The following is a 16375-nucleotide window of genomic DNA, read 5'->3' as shown; positions in this document are numbered from 1 at the left end:
AGACACGCCGTCTCAGAGAGTCCAGTTCATCCTTGGGACGGAGGACGACGATGAGGAACACATCCCCCACGACCTGTTCACCGAGCTGGATGAGCTGGCCTTCAGAGACGGAGACATCCAGGAGTGGAAGGAGACAGCCAGGCGAGGACACACTCCGAATTCTGTTTAGTTTATTGAGGACGACGCTCCAGCCTTCGTCTTATTGTATAATCCTCCAACCTTTATTTTTATTTTATGATTTGAAAACGTTATGTTTAGATGCCGATAAAATGTTGGCTCAGTTTTGTCCTACGTGATCTTTACGCCTGTTCTTCTGTTTAGAATAACACACCACTTCATCTTTATGTTCATTCACTTTTATGTTTTCTTTTCATCATAACACCTGTGTGGCCGAACTGGATTTGCACACACTTCTTTGCTCTTTATTTTTTTCACGCCTGGTCCTTTTCAGATCAGGAGCCAGGCTCCGGTGACGAGGAGAAACGTGTGAGAAACATGACCCAACGTTTCACATCGTGTTTAACCTCTAGAGTAGATAGGACCTGAAACTCCAGTCTGGAACAGCAAGTGTTGCCGAATGTAGTATACCTAAATAAATTCCCCTTTCGTCAGTCGGAACATCCGACGCAAAGGAAATCTGGCTGAAGAAGTCTCTAAAGCCTGGAAATGTCTGATTGATTCCTCAACTTTGTCCTGTACTCATTATTTAAACGTGTGTGTTGTGCGTTCAGGTGGTTGAAGTTTGAGGAGGACGTAGAGGACGGTGGCGAGCGTTGGAGTAAACCCTACGTGGCCACGCTGTCTCTGCACAGTCTGTTTGAGCTGCGTTCCTGCATCCTGAACGGCACCGTGCTGCTCGACATGAGAGCCAACACCATCGAGGAGATCGCAGGTCAGCGCGCTAACCGGCACCGGTCGCGTCTCTGAAGAGGGGCCGCATCAGCACCGAACTGCCGCAGCTGATGTGCTCCTGTGTGCGAAATGTGTAAAGAGTGCTAATGAAGTTTGTGCCATTTTTAAGACGTACCTCATCAGCTAACCTCGTGTCCCCCTCCCGTGCAGACATGGTGATCGACAGCATGCTGGCGTCGGGTCAGCTGGAGGAGGACGTTCGAGAGAAGGTGAGGGAGGCCATGTTGAGACGTCACCACCACCAGAACGAGAAGAAGCTGAGCAACCGGATCCCGCTGGTTCGATCCTTCGCAGACATAGGCAAGAAACACTCCGACCCCCATTTACTGGAACGTAATGGTGAGACCGCGGCGCTCTTGTCATTCTGAGGTTGAGTTTTTAAACACTTGCCTGCAGATGTGTAGGACGGTCTGATTCATTGACTCCCAGGTGGATGATGTCCTCCTTTCCAAGGAAGCACTCTGATGTGTCTGCTGAGCATTGTGACATATCGTGACCTTGTGATTTTCTATACACAAAAGGACAGTTCAGTCTGACTTTGTTCTAATACATAAAATCAGTGTGTTCATCGCTGCCGGGAATTAGGACGTCGCATATTTGAGCGCAAACAATGATTCAGTGACGCTTAAAAGTTCGTATTTATGCTGATTCTCTCTCTCTTTCTTCATTTTTTCTGTTTGTTACTGTCCCTCTGTCTGCTCTACGTTATGAACAGTCCCAACTCAAGTCCCACTTACTAGCTTTTACCGGGGCTTCCAACATGTTGGAGCTATAAACAGTTACAAACCCACTTAGGAGCAGGGGTAAGTTAGCATTAAGTCATTAAAAGGTTCGGTGTTAAAAAATATAAATAAATGTTAATAACTTGTAAGAATAATGTCAGGAATAACTTTTTTTGGGTCAATTTTCAGATAGAACCTGATCATTCTCAGGTCACAATATTTTCACATTTCTATGAAAACATGTAACTGATGTGTGACAATTTGTCTCCTATGATTTTGACAAATTTTCTGAAACATTTTTATGTTCCATCCAGATGTCTGGGTGCGATTTCCCTCTTTCCCACGTTGCTGTGCGTTCTGCCGTTTTTGCTTTCAAGAACTTCTTCAGTGGTATTTGTTTCAGTCATCTGTTGTCGGGCAGAGTTCAGAGTTTACTCGTCCTGATTGGTTGAGGTAACGGAGTGAAAAGAGGGCAGCTCTCTCATCGGCGCCGGGCTTCGTGTCGGCGTGCCGTCGAGCTCCTAGACCCTAGTGTTTTTGCGAATGACACGTGAAGGAGGTCGTTGATTTGAGTTTTGACCCAAACTTCATCTTCTCCGACAGTTGGTGATTAGTTTTATTGTCGTCGTTTGGTCGAATTAAATGTTTTCTAAGTAGAGAGTTGCCTGCTGCCGCTGCATGAGTGTGTTTCGGTTTTATTCCACTAAAGAAAACCTTGTGTTGTGAATGACTGTTGCAGTTCAAAAAGGAATGTGACCTGAACAGCTATCTAATAAAGGTTAATACTCACCGGGAGTCCGGAAGCCTGTCGCTGCCCTGTGCAGTACTTTGGTCTGTTTCCTGCCGGTCAGCGCTAACCTGACCCGACCTGCCGAGTCTGCGGGCTAATAACCAGCTAATGCCATGTGACACGTCAGCGTTTTAATATCTGGACTCATAGATCCTGTTTGTGAGTGAGTGATGTTTTAATTGTGCTGCTGGAGGGGATGTAACCTGGAGCTCCATCCTGTTGAAACCTGCAGGTCAGTCTGCAGAGACCAGACATGAAACCCCTCAGATAGAAGACGTGTGTGTGTGTGTGTGTGTGTGTGTGTGTGTGAGCGATATGGCAGTTAATGCTTCAGATTTCTAAATCTCTAACAGCAGTGCTTCATCGCTAACACCTGCCTGCACCTCAGGAAGTCACGACAAACGTACTTAGTTCTGTCTCAGGAAAGACTAGTTTTTCACAAGTTCCCATAAGACCCAGTAAATATCGGTGAATAACTTCACACCGTTTGATCAGAGTTCAGAGGAAATGATATGAAAAAATGGAGCCATCTGATAATGAAAAGCAGAAAGCAAATGCACAGAGGGACCTGTTTTATATGAATCCGGCAAAATTTAATTTGAAAAATCACGTTTCATTGACAAAAAAGAACACAACAGTAACAGCGCATAGACACATAGATAGACATGCACACACTGAACAGCTATCAGTTCTAAAAAAACAAATTATTAAAATAATTTACTGATTTGATTGCAGCTAAATCTGATGAAACAAGCAGAAGAAACAGTAACATTGTCAGTGTGATGTTGTCTTGTTTTTCGTTTATTATTTGACATAAACACGTAACAAAGACTTTTGATAAGGATCCGTTAAACCCGTCTTTCAAAGAATAGTGACTTGGATATTCAGTCTTTTCAGTGTGAAAATAACCTTGATCAGCGCTCTCTGGTGGACAAACTCTGTAATGAGACCTCGTACATCTTTGTCTTTTCTCTGCCGAGGTTTACTGTTACTGATCATATACACTGATATTGATACATCTGTGAGAAGGTTCAATTGTCAGGTATATCCATGGACGGATTAATGACTGGGCCAACCGGGCATAGGCCCCTGACCCTTGGGGCCCCTGGACCACAGCCTCAGTTTGGAGTTTCTGTCCATGCTTCTGGGTGGAAAGTCAAACCGCTACAAAGTGAGACATACAAAAACTACAAAGAGACGCAAAACGTCCCCAAGGTGTCATTTGTCCCTCTCAGTCTGGGGGTCTTGCTCTCATGTAGGAGGGGTTGGGGGCCTTTTGCACGTCTTTTCCCTGGGGCCCATTGTTTCATAATCGCTCCATGGGTGTATCCTCGATGATCCATCGACCAGGCTCCTATAAATAAGTGCTTGGAACTGAGTGACTGGTCCGTCAGGGGTCTCCTGAGTCTGACCGGTATCTGAATGTTGACATGAGGTTCTGGTGTATTCTCTCTGTCGGTCAGTCCGAGCATCAATCAGTCTTTCTGCTGATGTTTCTGTCCCGTCACTTTCTCCTTCCTTCTCTTCTCTTCAGGGGAGGGTCTCTCCTCCTCTCGCCTCTCCCTCTTCCGTCGCTCCTCCGTCACCTCGTGCGACACCTCCACCTCTCCTCCGTCCCCTCGTATCTCCGACCTGTTCGGACGCCTCCTCCCCAGCCTCACCTCTTCACGTCAGACCGCTTCCGCTCTGGGTGGTTACGGCCGCCACCTCTCCCAGCGCTCCCCTCGCAGCCTGACCCACTCCCTCCTCGACGCTCCTTCCCCCGGCCGCTCCGCTCCGGAGGGGGTGTGGGGAGGGATTCCTGAGGTGTGGGTTCACCCCCCTGAAGAGGAGGAAGAGAAGGCGGAAGCGTTCAGGATGGAGGACAAACGGGACCACCTCTCCAGTCAGGACCTGCTGTTTCCTCATAGTCACACAGGCAAATACCGGCATGGCGCGGCGTGAACCGCTTCCCCCCCGAGCTCCATACTAAACACTAATCTGCTGAGTCTGCACTTTGAAATGAAAGCATGTCAACTAAAATTACTCCCTTTTTGAGTGAGGTCTTGAGGAGCAGCTGGAAAACAACTACAGATGGTTTTCTTTTCCTTTTTTTTCATTTTTATGCCTCAGAAAAGCACCAAACAAACGCCGAACAACCAGAGTGAGGTTTTATAAGCACTTTTAGGAGCCAGTCAGCTGTCAACGGTTCCAGTTGTCTGTGAACTAAAACCTTCTGATTTATTAAGCCACACCGTCATGAGACGGGATGCCACGCCGCAGAGACATGAGAAAGGAGAACACAAGTTTATATCCTAACAACTTCAGGCAAAGGCGGTAACAGAACCCGCTTAACCGAGATTTATATACATGAAAAATGACAGTGCTTCGGTTTGCCTGAAGACAATAATAAAGGAATCTGGTTGCAAGGTAGTAGAACAATAACTATTCAAAGCAAAGTCTGTGCCTCCTCTGTGAAAAATGCTAATAAAACCCCCTTTTTTTATTTTTAGTAGTAGTATGATTGTTAAAATTTTGCAATGAAATAGCTGAAAAAAGGAGCATCTGTCCGGTCTAAAGGGCCCAAGTGACAGTAGCTGAAGTTACAAGGATACAGCATCGTCCTGTTTCCCAGAATCAATGCGTGTCTCCAGAAAAGCAGCAGTTTTATTGCATTCACTCCCCAGATCGACACATCTCGACTACCCTGACAAGGCAGTTTCTCATTTAGGAAACTGCTAAGAAGCCCAGAGTGACCTGTTGCATATCAGAGGTAAAGCCTTCCTTTTCATAATGGATATGGAAACCATCTGACCCGTTCTCTGCTCTGCGGATCGTCATCATCCTCCGTGCCGTAAACAGAGATGATCTTCACCTTCGGACTATTGATGATGTGTAGAGGTGAACGAAGCTGACGCGTCACTGAGTTACCGTTCATGTGAAGTTGACAGGTTTAAAAAAGTCCAAATAAAGAGGAACAACCAGCGAGTGTGATGACTAACAGAGCAGAGAGACATGCTGACTCCAGTGGAACAAGGCGAGAAGACCTCGAGAATCATTTATGTCAAGATTCAGTCAGATACCGAGAGGACAAATGCATCTCAGCAGGAAAGACCGGACGATGGAAAATGAACTGCTGGAGGCGTAAATGGGAAACGTTAAACCGAAATAAAAAACATCTAGAATGATTTTATTCCTCAGTAATTCTTTGCTAATATCGGTTTATTAACTTAATTCATTGTTCAGCCAAATCAGTAAAAGTCACATTATAACAATATTTTACTTAAACATCTTTAAAAATTGATGTTCAGAAATAAGCAGGATTTACATCTGTATGACAGTAAACCTCTCAAGTACTTTCCAGTGGTTCCATCTTTACTGCCCCACATTATTTGGACTAACCTTATTCAATAGAATAGAGTATATGCAGAATGTCACACTGTCAGACTGAGTGGGATCATTTCTACAATTAAAGATTTGAGGGGGAATTTAAGGGGAAGCTCAGAAGGTTGAAGTCAGATAGAGTTTCTGTTGGTACGCAGAGTGACATTTAGCGTTGGGTTTGGATGTCCGGACTGTTGGACTGTAACTGGAAACGCGGCTGTCTAACTGTGTGTGAGAGAAACGGTAACACGTGTCCGACGGTGTCTCCTCGGTCTCGTGTGTTCTCAGGTTCAAGTGTCGTCTGTTCTGCAGTCGTGGGCTTTCAGTCAGCAGCTTCAGCTCCGACTCCCAGCTGTGAAACCTCCTTTAACCCGGCCTCAACAATCAATCAGCCCATGTCTCTTTTAAAGCTGCACCAGGACACATTATAATAAAAAAAATCCCTGTGATGAAATTTACACTCCTGTTGTCACAATTTTATTTATAAAGGCCAAATCACAAAATTTGTCCCAGACGCATTATAACATATACAACAAAGAAACACCACAATAAAAACATTAAGGATAATTCCAGTTTATTTCAACCTCATGTATTTCCCATAAATGTCAGGCTAACTTTGAGCTCGTCACCTCCGTTTAAGAGCTTCGGGGAAACGGCGCACATCAGGGCACGCTGCACGAGCCTCCTCCAGCTCTCCACATAATCAGCACGTCGACATGAATCCTTCCAACACTCGTCTCTGAGTCTGACTGAAAGTAAACACGGAGAGCAGGCGCCGGGAGCGGCCGTTATGCCGATCTAATCACCCTGCACAACACAACGCCGACATGTCACATTCTCTTTACCACCTGGGGATAACTTTTCTAACTTTTTCTCTCTGCTACCTATAAATTCAGCTCACAGTGGTTATTGGGACAAATGGATTTTCCAGTCAATATTCAGTCCAAACACAGGATGTCCCCACCCGCAGTTCAAATGAGGACGTAAGCATACAAAACTCCAAGAAATACATTACTGACTGTCAGCCGGTCGTGGGTGAAAGAATCAGGCCTGGAGATGCCTGAAGACGACTGGGACCACCAACTGCAGGTCTCAGAGAGAGCTCAGGTGGAAGAATTTGATATAACATTGTGTGACTCCAAAACTGAAATTTATTCACTGAGGTTATCAGGATGAATGCTGGAGGCGGTCTGGCTTTTAGGAAAAGAAATATTTATTTATATTTTATATTTATATTTTCTGGGCTTGCTTTTTAATTTTCCATATCATCAAAAGATTACAAAAGAAACAAGCATTTTTGGAATAGCCGTTGATTTGCTCTATTGTCAAGTTGAATGAATAAATATTTTAAAATAGTGTCGTCACATGGAAATGGCTGCAGCCGGGCCGTCCAACAAGGACGACTGGACTGCTCTTGTTAATGAAATAAAGCGTAAGGAAAAAGGAGGCTTTAGCGTAGGACTGAACACTTTGATCAACATGTTAGAAACTGGAGAAAATTGACTGTATATACTGTATGTGGCTACAAGATGGAACTCCTTCCACACGTCCCTGAAAGACCCTTTTTCTGTAGTAGCACGGTTCCCAAGTCAACACCTTCTTACTTCCTGAAAATATCAATGAAAATGAAGTAGATAAAAACAAAGGAATGAAAGGGGGGAGCTAGAAACTCCGTGTAGATGCGTTAATGTCCGTTGTGTAAACGGACCGTGTCTCCATGTCTGGCAGGTCTGCTGGCGTCCCCTCACTCGGCTCCAGGAAACCTCGACATCAGCAAAAACGGCGAGAGTCGCATCCACAGCGGCAACGGAGGCAGCCGGGAAAACAGCACCGCGGGCTTCAGCAAGGTAACGATACAACATTTCATCAAGGGTCACTAAAAGGTCTCACTGACCGCTTATTTTACAGTTGCACAAAGGTAAAGTCAATATTGCATCTGCTGCTGAAGTGAGTTGAAAACATTACAGTACAGGCTGACGCTCACACCATGTGGTGACACTGTGTCTTAACTCCTGCCCATCTGTTTCAACAACTACAGCTCCCACGAGGCACTGCTCTCGTTGGGTTTGTTGTATTAATAAACACTATATCAATTATCTTTCCATGGGACCCGAGTTTATCGGTTGACGTGCAACATTGTCCTCCTTGCACTGTCGGCAGATTTCAGTCTGCAGGTGGAGGGTTTGTCTGACACAGTCCGGTCCAGAGTCTTGCTCCAGAGCTGCTGTTCCCTGACACAGTAAAAAGACCTTAACGAACTACTGCCACTGAATCGGAGCCGTAAAACAAGTGAAATCAGACAGGACGCTGAGGAAATCCTCTGCGGGGTAGAGCTGTTGGTGCAGCAGTAGTCCGCAGTAAGACCAAGAAGATGTACACACAGTTTTACTGTGAAGGAGCTCCAGTTAAATTTAAAATAATTGTGTTGCACTGCTGAAAGCTATTATACCTTAGAGAAAAGGGGAAAAAGCCTGATTCAGGTTTCTCTTGTTAAACCCTTCTGTGTAAGGCTGAGGAAGACAGTTCGGAAAGTAAGGTGTCTCTGTTCTCCTCTGTTAGTGGATAAATGATTTAGGCGCTAAAGAAACCCTGGGACCGGGGTTATTTAGCTTCGACCGATCAGCAGCAACTGACACATCCATCCTGTCATTTTCAGCTTTTCAGATGGACATTTCCGTTTAACTCAGTTTCCTTTATCTAACCGGGGAAACTCCCACCGAGATCCCGGATTTCCTTTTCAACAGAGACATGGCCAAAACAGCAGCATCGATACACAAAATTGAAGACAATAGAGAACACAATCTCACATTTACATTCAATTTGCATTACCGAGCAAAATAATTATGGTTAAGTAAGATAAGGAAGGCACCGGTGGAGCGGTTCTCTAGAAGCTAAGATCTCTCTAAGTTATTTTCTCCTTCAGTTTGAAATCTTTCAGAAGTTCCTCCCCAGGCAGCAGGAGCAGCAAACCTGAGCGCCTTTTTCCAGTTTTCAAGTTCAGTCTGAGTCTTTGGGACAGTGACTAGGAAAGAGTTCTGAGGTGTCCGATAACAAACTGGCCTCGTAAAGAACCACCAGTGGGATGGCAGCATCGCTCGCATGTGCACAGTGTCGCAGTGGTTTCCCGCATTAAAAGATTTCCGAGGTAAAATCCAACTTCCTGTCTGTTTTTATTTTTGACGAGGTTGTCAACAAAAGAATCTTCAGTTAAAACACCAAGGTACGTAAGAGGAAACCACTTCAAGCGACTAAAAGCTGCTGATGATGTCGAGGCTGTGACTTTTTGTAAGGGACAGCGTTTAAAGTCCGACTAAGCTCACTGAGCTCAGACTGCAGACAGTCACATGCTTCGTCTACAGTAGGAGCTGATGAGCACGTGACTTAATCACCAGCATTGAGATGACAAGTCACCTTTCGAAGTGGTTTGGCCAATTTCATTAATATGAACACTAAATAAGAGAGGCCTCAGAGATTGTTAGGAGCAGTTAACGCCACGCTTGTCACCGCTGTTATTTTTGTAAGTTGACGTGTAACAACTTCTACGGCTGCAAACATCTCATCCACGCTGGCGAGCGTTTCTGTCTCGCTGGCGCAGGAAGACCACGTCCCCGTGCTTAGTCCCGTCTACGAAGCTCAGACTGGCCAGTTGTTTTTCAACCAGGAAACGGCCGTCGGTCAGCACAACACCAGACTCATCCGGATCTCTGAACAGATCTGAGCGTGGCCAGTGATTCAGAGGTCTGGTCTGGTCCAAATCCCCAACCCTTACAAAATACAAGCCAATATAAAGTCTGGTTAGACTGTGGTTATTGGTCAGTGTGAACCTGCAGGAACCAATCAGGGGCTTTGTTTGTGTTTTGGAGGATGACCGGTTTGTCTCTCAGCAGGACTGCGACTGTGTATGTTTGCTGCCAGCGGCCGGCAGAAAACCCGCCGTAAGTCCCGTCAATCACCGGCTGTCGACCAATCAGTGGCCTGTGTTGTGACTCATCGTGGTGGTGCGCTGTGTACGTCTGTGTTTGGACTCTGTTGTTGTGGTTTTGTGGTGTTGAGTGAAGTGTTTAAGGCTGGTCTCTGACTTCAGTGTGACTCATCAGACGTATTGTTTCAGTGTTTGATGTAAAAGGTTGTCGTGTGAAGGAGAATCAGAATCCCGGTGGATGTGTTGGCTCTTGATTTTCATTTGAACGTTACTGGATAATAAAGCAAATATCGATATCAGTTTAAAAATCTGATTAGAGTGTATCAGAAATAACAAATTAATCTCACCACAAGGTCCGTTTTTAGTAGCTGTTCTGGAGTTTTAGGTCGTATCACATGGAGATGACGGACAAGTCCCTAAAGTGCCCACGGAAATAGAAATTTGAATATCTACAACTTTTAGACTTATCCTTTAAACTGAAAAAGACCAGATAAGCAGTTCTGGTGTTGTGGCTTCAATCCTGCAGGGTTAGACGCTGTTTGAGGTTAGCCCCACAGAGTGGTCAAAGTCATTCAAATGTGTTGTCAGATCCATCATCTAAACTGAACTAGAGCTGCAGTGATTCATTGATTAAAGTATCTGCAACTATTTTCATCACCAGTTAATCATCTCGGTGCCTTTTTAAGGCAAAAATACCAAATATTGTCTCGTTTTGAAACTGTGATGTGCAGCTTTCACCGTTTTCTCACATTTCATAGACAAAACAATAATAATGGATAATAAATAATGGTTAGTCACGGCTCTGGACACCAGACTGAAACAAACATGAGAGAAAATCGGTGACTTTAGTCTGATCCGATCTCCGTATCAGATCAGCAGAAACTCGCACCGAGGCTCAACCTGCTGCTGTTACCTGAAACCAAGACCCGCAGCTGCCCGCTCTTAGTAACCATAGAAACCGTTTCCAGTCCTGCTACTGCCCCCCACAGGCTGCCGTGTGCATTACAGCCACATTGTGAAAAACCAGCGTCCTGGTGACTAAATCCTGTGGCCACAGTGCGGTTGATCCTGTGTGTTGGTCTGTTTCAGGTGGACATGAACTTCATGAAGAAGATTCCTCCCGGCGCCGAGGCCTCAAACGTCCTGGTGGGTGAAGTCGACTTCCTGGAGCGACCGATCATCGCCTTCGTTCGTTTATCCCCCGCCGTGCTGCTGACCGGCCTCACCGAGGTCCCTGTACCCACCAGGTAAACGGCACACGCACAGGGGCTGGTCCTGGATCAGAACCCGTGCTCGTACGCAGGGTCAGAGGTCAAAGATCAAGGAGGGCACTCTCTTGAATAGAGACGGGGGGGTTAAGGTTCAGGTCATGTGATGCAGCTGAAGGCTCCAAATCCTCAGTGTTTGCTTATTTATTTGGATCCACATCAGCAGCTGCTTTCCCGCCAGAAAACCCCGGCGGAGCCAGTTCATTCGTATCCCTGTTCACATCTGTGCAGATGTGAACACCAACGCCCCCGACTTCTGTGGTGACAAATCACCTGATTTTTCTTTTTCAGATCTGAGAGTCGGTGGGTCTTTGGAGCGACTGTTCAGTTATGCTTCTTCACACTAATACATCTTTGTCATTTGAACACAACCGAATCTATCACACCTATGACACGAGAAACTGGAATCATATGATCTGAGAAATACGGACTAAACTAAAACAGTGTTTCACTTCCTTCCGTGGCTTTTTCCGGACTAAATACAAAATCCTGTTTCTTTGTCACTCGTAGTGCTCTGCTCTGTGAGCTTTTAAATTATAAAAGTAATAAACAAATTGTGGTCATGGACAGGGGACTTCAAAAAATCGTTGTCAGATACATAATACTCATAAGATATGATCAGACAGCGGATTCTCCAAAAACTGGTCATAAACCATGTGAATGTACTCGGTGATTTGTCCAAAAAGTATGTGAGAGGAGACTTTCACCCTGTAACTCCTCCCTGTGTGGTCTGCCTGTTTTACACACATACGAGTTTGATTTCTTTCTAAATCAGATTCCTTTCTTTGGCACAGCCAATGTTGACGAGTCTGTCTTTTCCACGTCACAGGTTTGAGAACTGAAACTTTTACACGTTGCAGTCAGATTTGGACCGTGAATGCGTATGTGTGTGTGTCTGTTCAGGTTTCTCTTCCTGCTGCTCGGCCCGTTTGGAAAAGGTCCACAGTACCACGAGATCGGACGCTCCATCGCCACTCTGATGACGGATGAGGTGAGAAGAGGGAAAAATATTTTAAACCACGAGATTCAAGGCTTCACAATCACTTTTAAGCTTCAACCTAATAAAAAAAAAAAAAGCCCTCAGACTGAAAGCTGAAGGTTTATTATGACAATTCCATGATAAGACCAAGGAGGGAAACAGGACGTGTTTGTTAGATGTTTGGAATAGACGGGTTTCCGAGCAGCGTCGTCGGTGTGATGTGTTCGCTGAAAACGACCCAAAAGGACTGAGAGCTCAGGAGGAGATCGACAAGAAAAGTTGTTTTTGTGCCTTGAACTGCACAAATGAAATTGTTCATTATCTGAAAAGCTCAGAGAGCAGAATCAGCTGTTAGCTGCCGGGATCTGCTCAGAGCTCTGCACGTTTTACGCCACTTTTAATGTCAGACAGCTTAAGGCGGATTCGCTCAGCGCTTCGGTTTGGGAATCGCTGACCGATGGCGACGTTGCGAGTTACGAGTCTCCCTTCATGATCTGTGTGGCTGATCAATAAACCTGATTAAATCCTGTTTTGACTCAGTTTGTCAGGAGTGACGCTCTGCCTGTTCATCTCCACTGTCAGCTTTTTGCTACGTATCATGTAGTTTATCTGGCAGATGTCCAGTGTCTGGCGTGTTCTGGGGAATCGGCTGGATTTTCATACAAACATAAAAACCAGAATGAGTGAGTCTGAGCTTAAGTTTTAAGTTGAACCTGCTGCTGTCAGTTGATGTGGAGTCACTGAGTGAACGACCTCGTTTAGTTGCTGTTTCTCACTGGAATATGAGCCACGTCAGTTAACCAGAGCTTGTTTTTTTGGTTTGAAAAACACAAACAAAAAGAAAAAGGGATCCCATGCAAGGATTTTCTGTCCCATACAAATTCACCTCCAAACAGTAATTCAGCGCTTTATTTCTAAATAGTGAAAATGTGCCAATATCGGCTGTAGGGACATTGTGGAGACACGTTTTCTAATCCAATGCTGCGCTAACATCCTCGACGGTGCGTAAAAAGGAAACCCGTCTATGGAGGATCCGGGACAGACCCGATATCTGTCTCTCTCTCTCTCTTTTGTAGATTTTCCACGACGTCGCCTACAAAGCGAAAGACAGGAACGACCTGCTGTCCGGGATTGACGAGTTCCTGGATCAGGTCACCGTGCTGCCTCCAGGCGAATGGGACCCCAGCATCCGCATCGAACCCCCGAAGAGCGTCCCGTCACAGGTAAGAGCTCTGCACCGACACCACGGGACCGGAACCTGCAGCCTGTCCGACAGCGACGATTTCTGATGTCCCCGTCTCTCCTGAGGTCATCTCTGCCTTCTCCTCTGTCTCTGCAGGAGAAGAGGAAGATGGCGTCTGTGCCTAATGGCTCCGCCCACAGCTCTGACACGGGGAAGGAGGCGGAGCATCACACCGGACCGGAGCTGCAGAGGACGGGGAGGTCTGTTTGACTTAACAGTGGGACTGGGTGTTGGTGCTGATTTTGAGTCACAAAATCCTGATTCAGATTGTTTCAGTTCAGTTCTGGATGGTTCATTTAGATCAGATAAAAACCAGCGTTAAATGCTTCTCAGACTTTATCCTGGGAACTCACTCTTCTTCCTTATTCCACAAGTAAGCAACACAGTTTTCTTTGAATGGAAACTAGAGTAAAGTGCAGGTTACGGGTTAAATTGTAAACACATTTTTATTTTTTATTACAACGTTTTTCATCTTCGCTGCCAACACACAAAGTCAAAACTGAGGGAAGGAGAGAAGTGTGTGTGTGTGTGTGACGGTGAATCCCTCCTCCGTCCGTCAGGATTTTCGGTGGTTTGGTGAACGACGTTCGGAGGAAAGCTCCCTTCCTGTGGAGTGACATCAGAGACGCCGTCAGTCTGCAGTGTTTGGCGTCCGTCCTCTTCCTCTACTGCGCTTGCATGTCTCCCGTCATCACGTTCGGAGGTCTGCTGGGAGAAGCCACCAAAGGAAACATAGTAAGGACCGGGCTGGTGGAGAAACCCTCACACTGATATTTTTACAGTAACCCACGGTCTGACTGCGGGAAAGTTTCGATGCGGTCTTCTTAAAGGAAACGCTCTGACAGTTTGGCAAGTCCTCGTGTTCTCCGTCGTCCCCAAAATCAGATGAGAACATAGATGATCAGTTTCATCACTTTGCCTTCAGCGGGGCTGAACTTTTTTTCATACCTCATTTAGGAAAATACATAGAAACATAATTCTTTTTTAACTAAACAAAAGAAGCCAACGTTCTCAAAACTGTCTAATAATAGTTTAAAATAAGGAAAATTGATGTAATTAGTCATCAAGGAATACATGAACACGATAGTGAATTATTAGTTGGTTTACCCTTCTGTTATCATCCATTTTATTTTATGCCCTCAAATTATAAAAAGCACGTTGTACCAGGATTTTTTTTAGCTGAAGTTAAATAAGAATTGTGGTGGATCAGTGAGGACACTGACTTCATTGTTTATTGACTATTTTTAGAAATATTTTAAATGTGGATTTTCATCTAAAAAGACGGTTGAGTAATTTTAAGGTATTAAAGAAATTATCTTTTCTGAGTCTTCAGGGTGTTTCTTGTATTTTTGGACATTTTTTCATAGTTGGGTCCTTTCAAATGAATCTCTGTCCTTGTCTCTCTCTCTCCGGTAGAGTGCCATAGAGTCTCTGTTTGGGGCGTCTCTGACAGGCGTGGCCTACTCTCTGTTTGCCGGTCAGCCTCTCACGATCCTGGGCAGCACCGGTCCAGTTCTGGTCTTTGAGAAGATCCTCTACAAGTTCTGCAGGTGAGTCAGCTCCAGGCTTTTTAATGTGGCTTACGTGAAGCCCGCAGCAGGAGGCGCTGTCTGCTGAACATTAGTCCTCTTGGTCACCACGTGAAGAAAAATTCAGCCACGGGGCTTAAGTTTGCGGACAGAGCGTCGTGTGGTTCACGCCACGTGTCTGGACGAGGTCGGTAAATTAGAAAGGAAACTGTCTAATACAGTTGATTTATTATTGCTGTTTTCAGCGTCTGTGGTTAGTTCAAGTGTCTGTAATAACAGCGGGACAGAGGAGACTGAAGTCTGAACCGTGTGGAAGTTTTTAGTTTTACTCTTGTGGACAAGTTGCAGTGACGAAGTACCGGCACTGCTGTGCTGGTAAACTCTCATGGGATCTGTAGTTTTTGGATTTTGCTAACAAATGCAATTTTGTTTTACTTCGACTTAAGATGGTTTCTGATAGTGAGGGCCATACTAGATGGACAGAAAACCCCAGGAACACGTGGTGGAACAGAAGTTAGATGAGAATTGATGTCAGGTTTCCAGCTCTCAGTGGATGAGAGCTGACAACCTTTATTAACCTTTACTACCTCAGCAGTGACGGTCAGGTGACTGTTCACCGGGTCACTAACATCGAATCTACCTGTCCCCACATTTGAGCTGAGGCCTCATGTGGACGCATGTTACTAGTGTATTTTTTGACATGTGAACAGCCGGGCAGGGACGGTATTGAATGTCAGTTTCGTGGGTTTTTTTATTTTTTTAAATCTTTACTTTTAAGCAATCAATTAACCTATAACAAGACAGTTCATCAATAAATGAAAATAAAGAGACAAACACACATTGGGACACTTTTAATCTTGGATAATTAGATCTGGAATAGCCTGTAAAAGCGGCGCCATCTCCACAGAAACATTTGTATTTTCAGCTGAAGCCTTGTTCCATGATAGACGCCATCTCAACCCTTTCTCTCTGCTGCTCAATACTTTAACCAGGAGACTTTAATCATTTTCTTTGCTATGAGGAACAAAATCCTTAATAAGTAGCATAAATTATTTTTAGTTAAGATACCAAGAATGAAAAGTGCTGGATTCAGAGTCATATCTCAGAATGAACTTAATCTCTCCTTCAATATTTTGCGGGAGTTTGGGGCACTCTCAGAATATATGAGTGCCATCGCTTCCACTCTTTAATGTGCCACTCAGCTCCAGATGGTGGCATCTCTGCCCTCACTGGGTCTGCGTATCGAGGGCTGACTCCTTTTCTGTGATCACTGACGTCATTAAGGACCCTGAATATGAGATGGATGTGCTTCTTATGAATTTAGTTAAATAACAGCTAAAGCCAGCCGATGAGCGGAATCAGGCTTCTGTGTTTAGGCTTTATTGAGCCAAAGACGTCACAGATTATCATGATTTATGGGATTTTGGATCAGCTGTGTAATTGGCTTTAGAGGGTTTGTGCATTTGAGCTTTCAGAGCGGTGGAGGAGTTTTCTATTGTCTTTTTATATATATATATATAAAAAGACACAAACACACATATATATATATATATATATATATATATATATATATATATATATTTATATATAATTTTTTTTTTTTTTTTTTTTTTTTTTTTGTCTGAGGATTAAAAAGGCTTTTTCTGA

The 16375-nt window shown here is 44.7% G+C and overlaps 1 protein-coding gene across 5 annotated transcripts in view; it reads left to right on the top strand.

Moving 5' to 3' along the window:
- Positions 1-16375, top strand: part of slc4a7 (solute carrier family 4 member 7) — a 61913-nt gene that overhangs the window by 27583 nt on the left and 17955 nt on the right. For 3 of the 5 annotated variants that reach the window (XM_040116802.1, XM_040116801.1, XM_040116805.1), the window contains exons 4-13: positions 3-141; positions 732-892; positions 1063-1251; positions 7516-7634; positions 10799-10956; positions 11881-11968; positions 13033-13179; positions 13296-13399; positions 13760-13934; positions 14616-14749. In XM_040116802.1, coding sequence (XP_039972736.1) covers positions 3-141; positions 732-892; positions 1063-1251; positions 7516-7634; positions 10799-10956; positions 11881-11968; positions 13033-13179; positions 13296-13399; positions 13760-13934; positions 14616-14749 — 1414 coding nt within the window. The remainder of the gene's footprint in view (positions 1-2; positions 142-731; positions 893-1062; positions 1252-7515; positions 7635-10798; positions 10957-11880; positions 11969-13032; positions 13180-13295; positions 13400-13759; positions 13935-14615; positions 14750-16375) is intronic. The other 2 variants (XM_040116804.1, XM_040116806.1) reach the window with 1 other exon arrangement.

This window comes from Xiphias gladius, chromosome 22 (genome assembly GCF_016859285.1).
Source record: "Xiphias gladius isolate SHS-SW01 ecotype Sanya breed wild chromosome 22, ASM1685928v1, whole genome shotgun sequence".
NCBI classification, from domain to species: domain Eukaryota; kingdom Metazoa; phylum Chordata; class Actinopteri; order Istiophoriformes; family Xiphiidae; genus Xiphias; species Xiphias gladius.
Note: the sequence above shows the minus strand (reverse complement) of the source record. Positions and strands in the feature narration are given on the sequence as shown.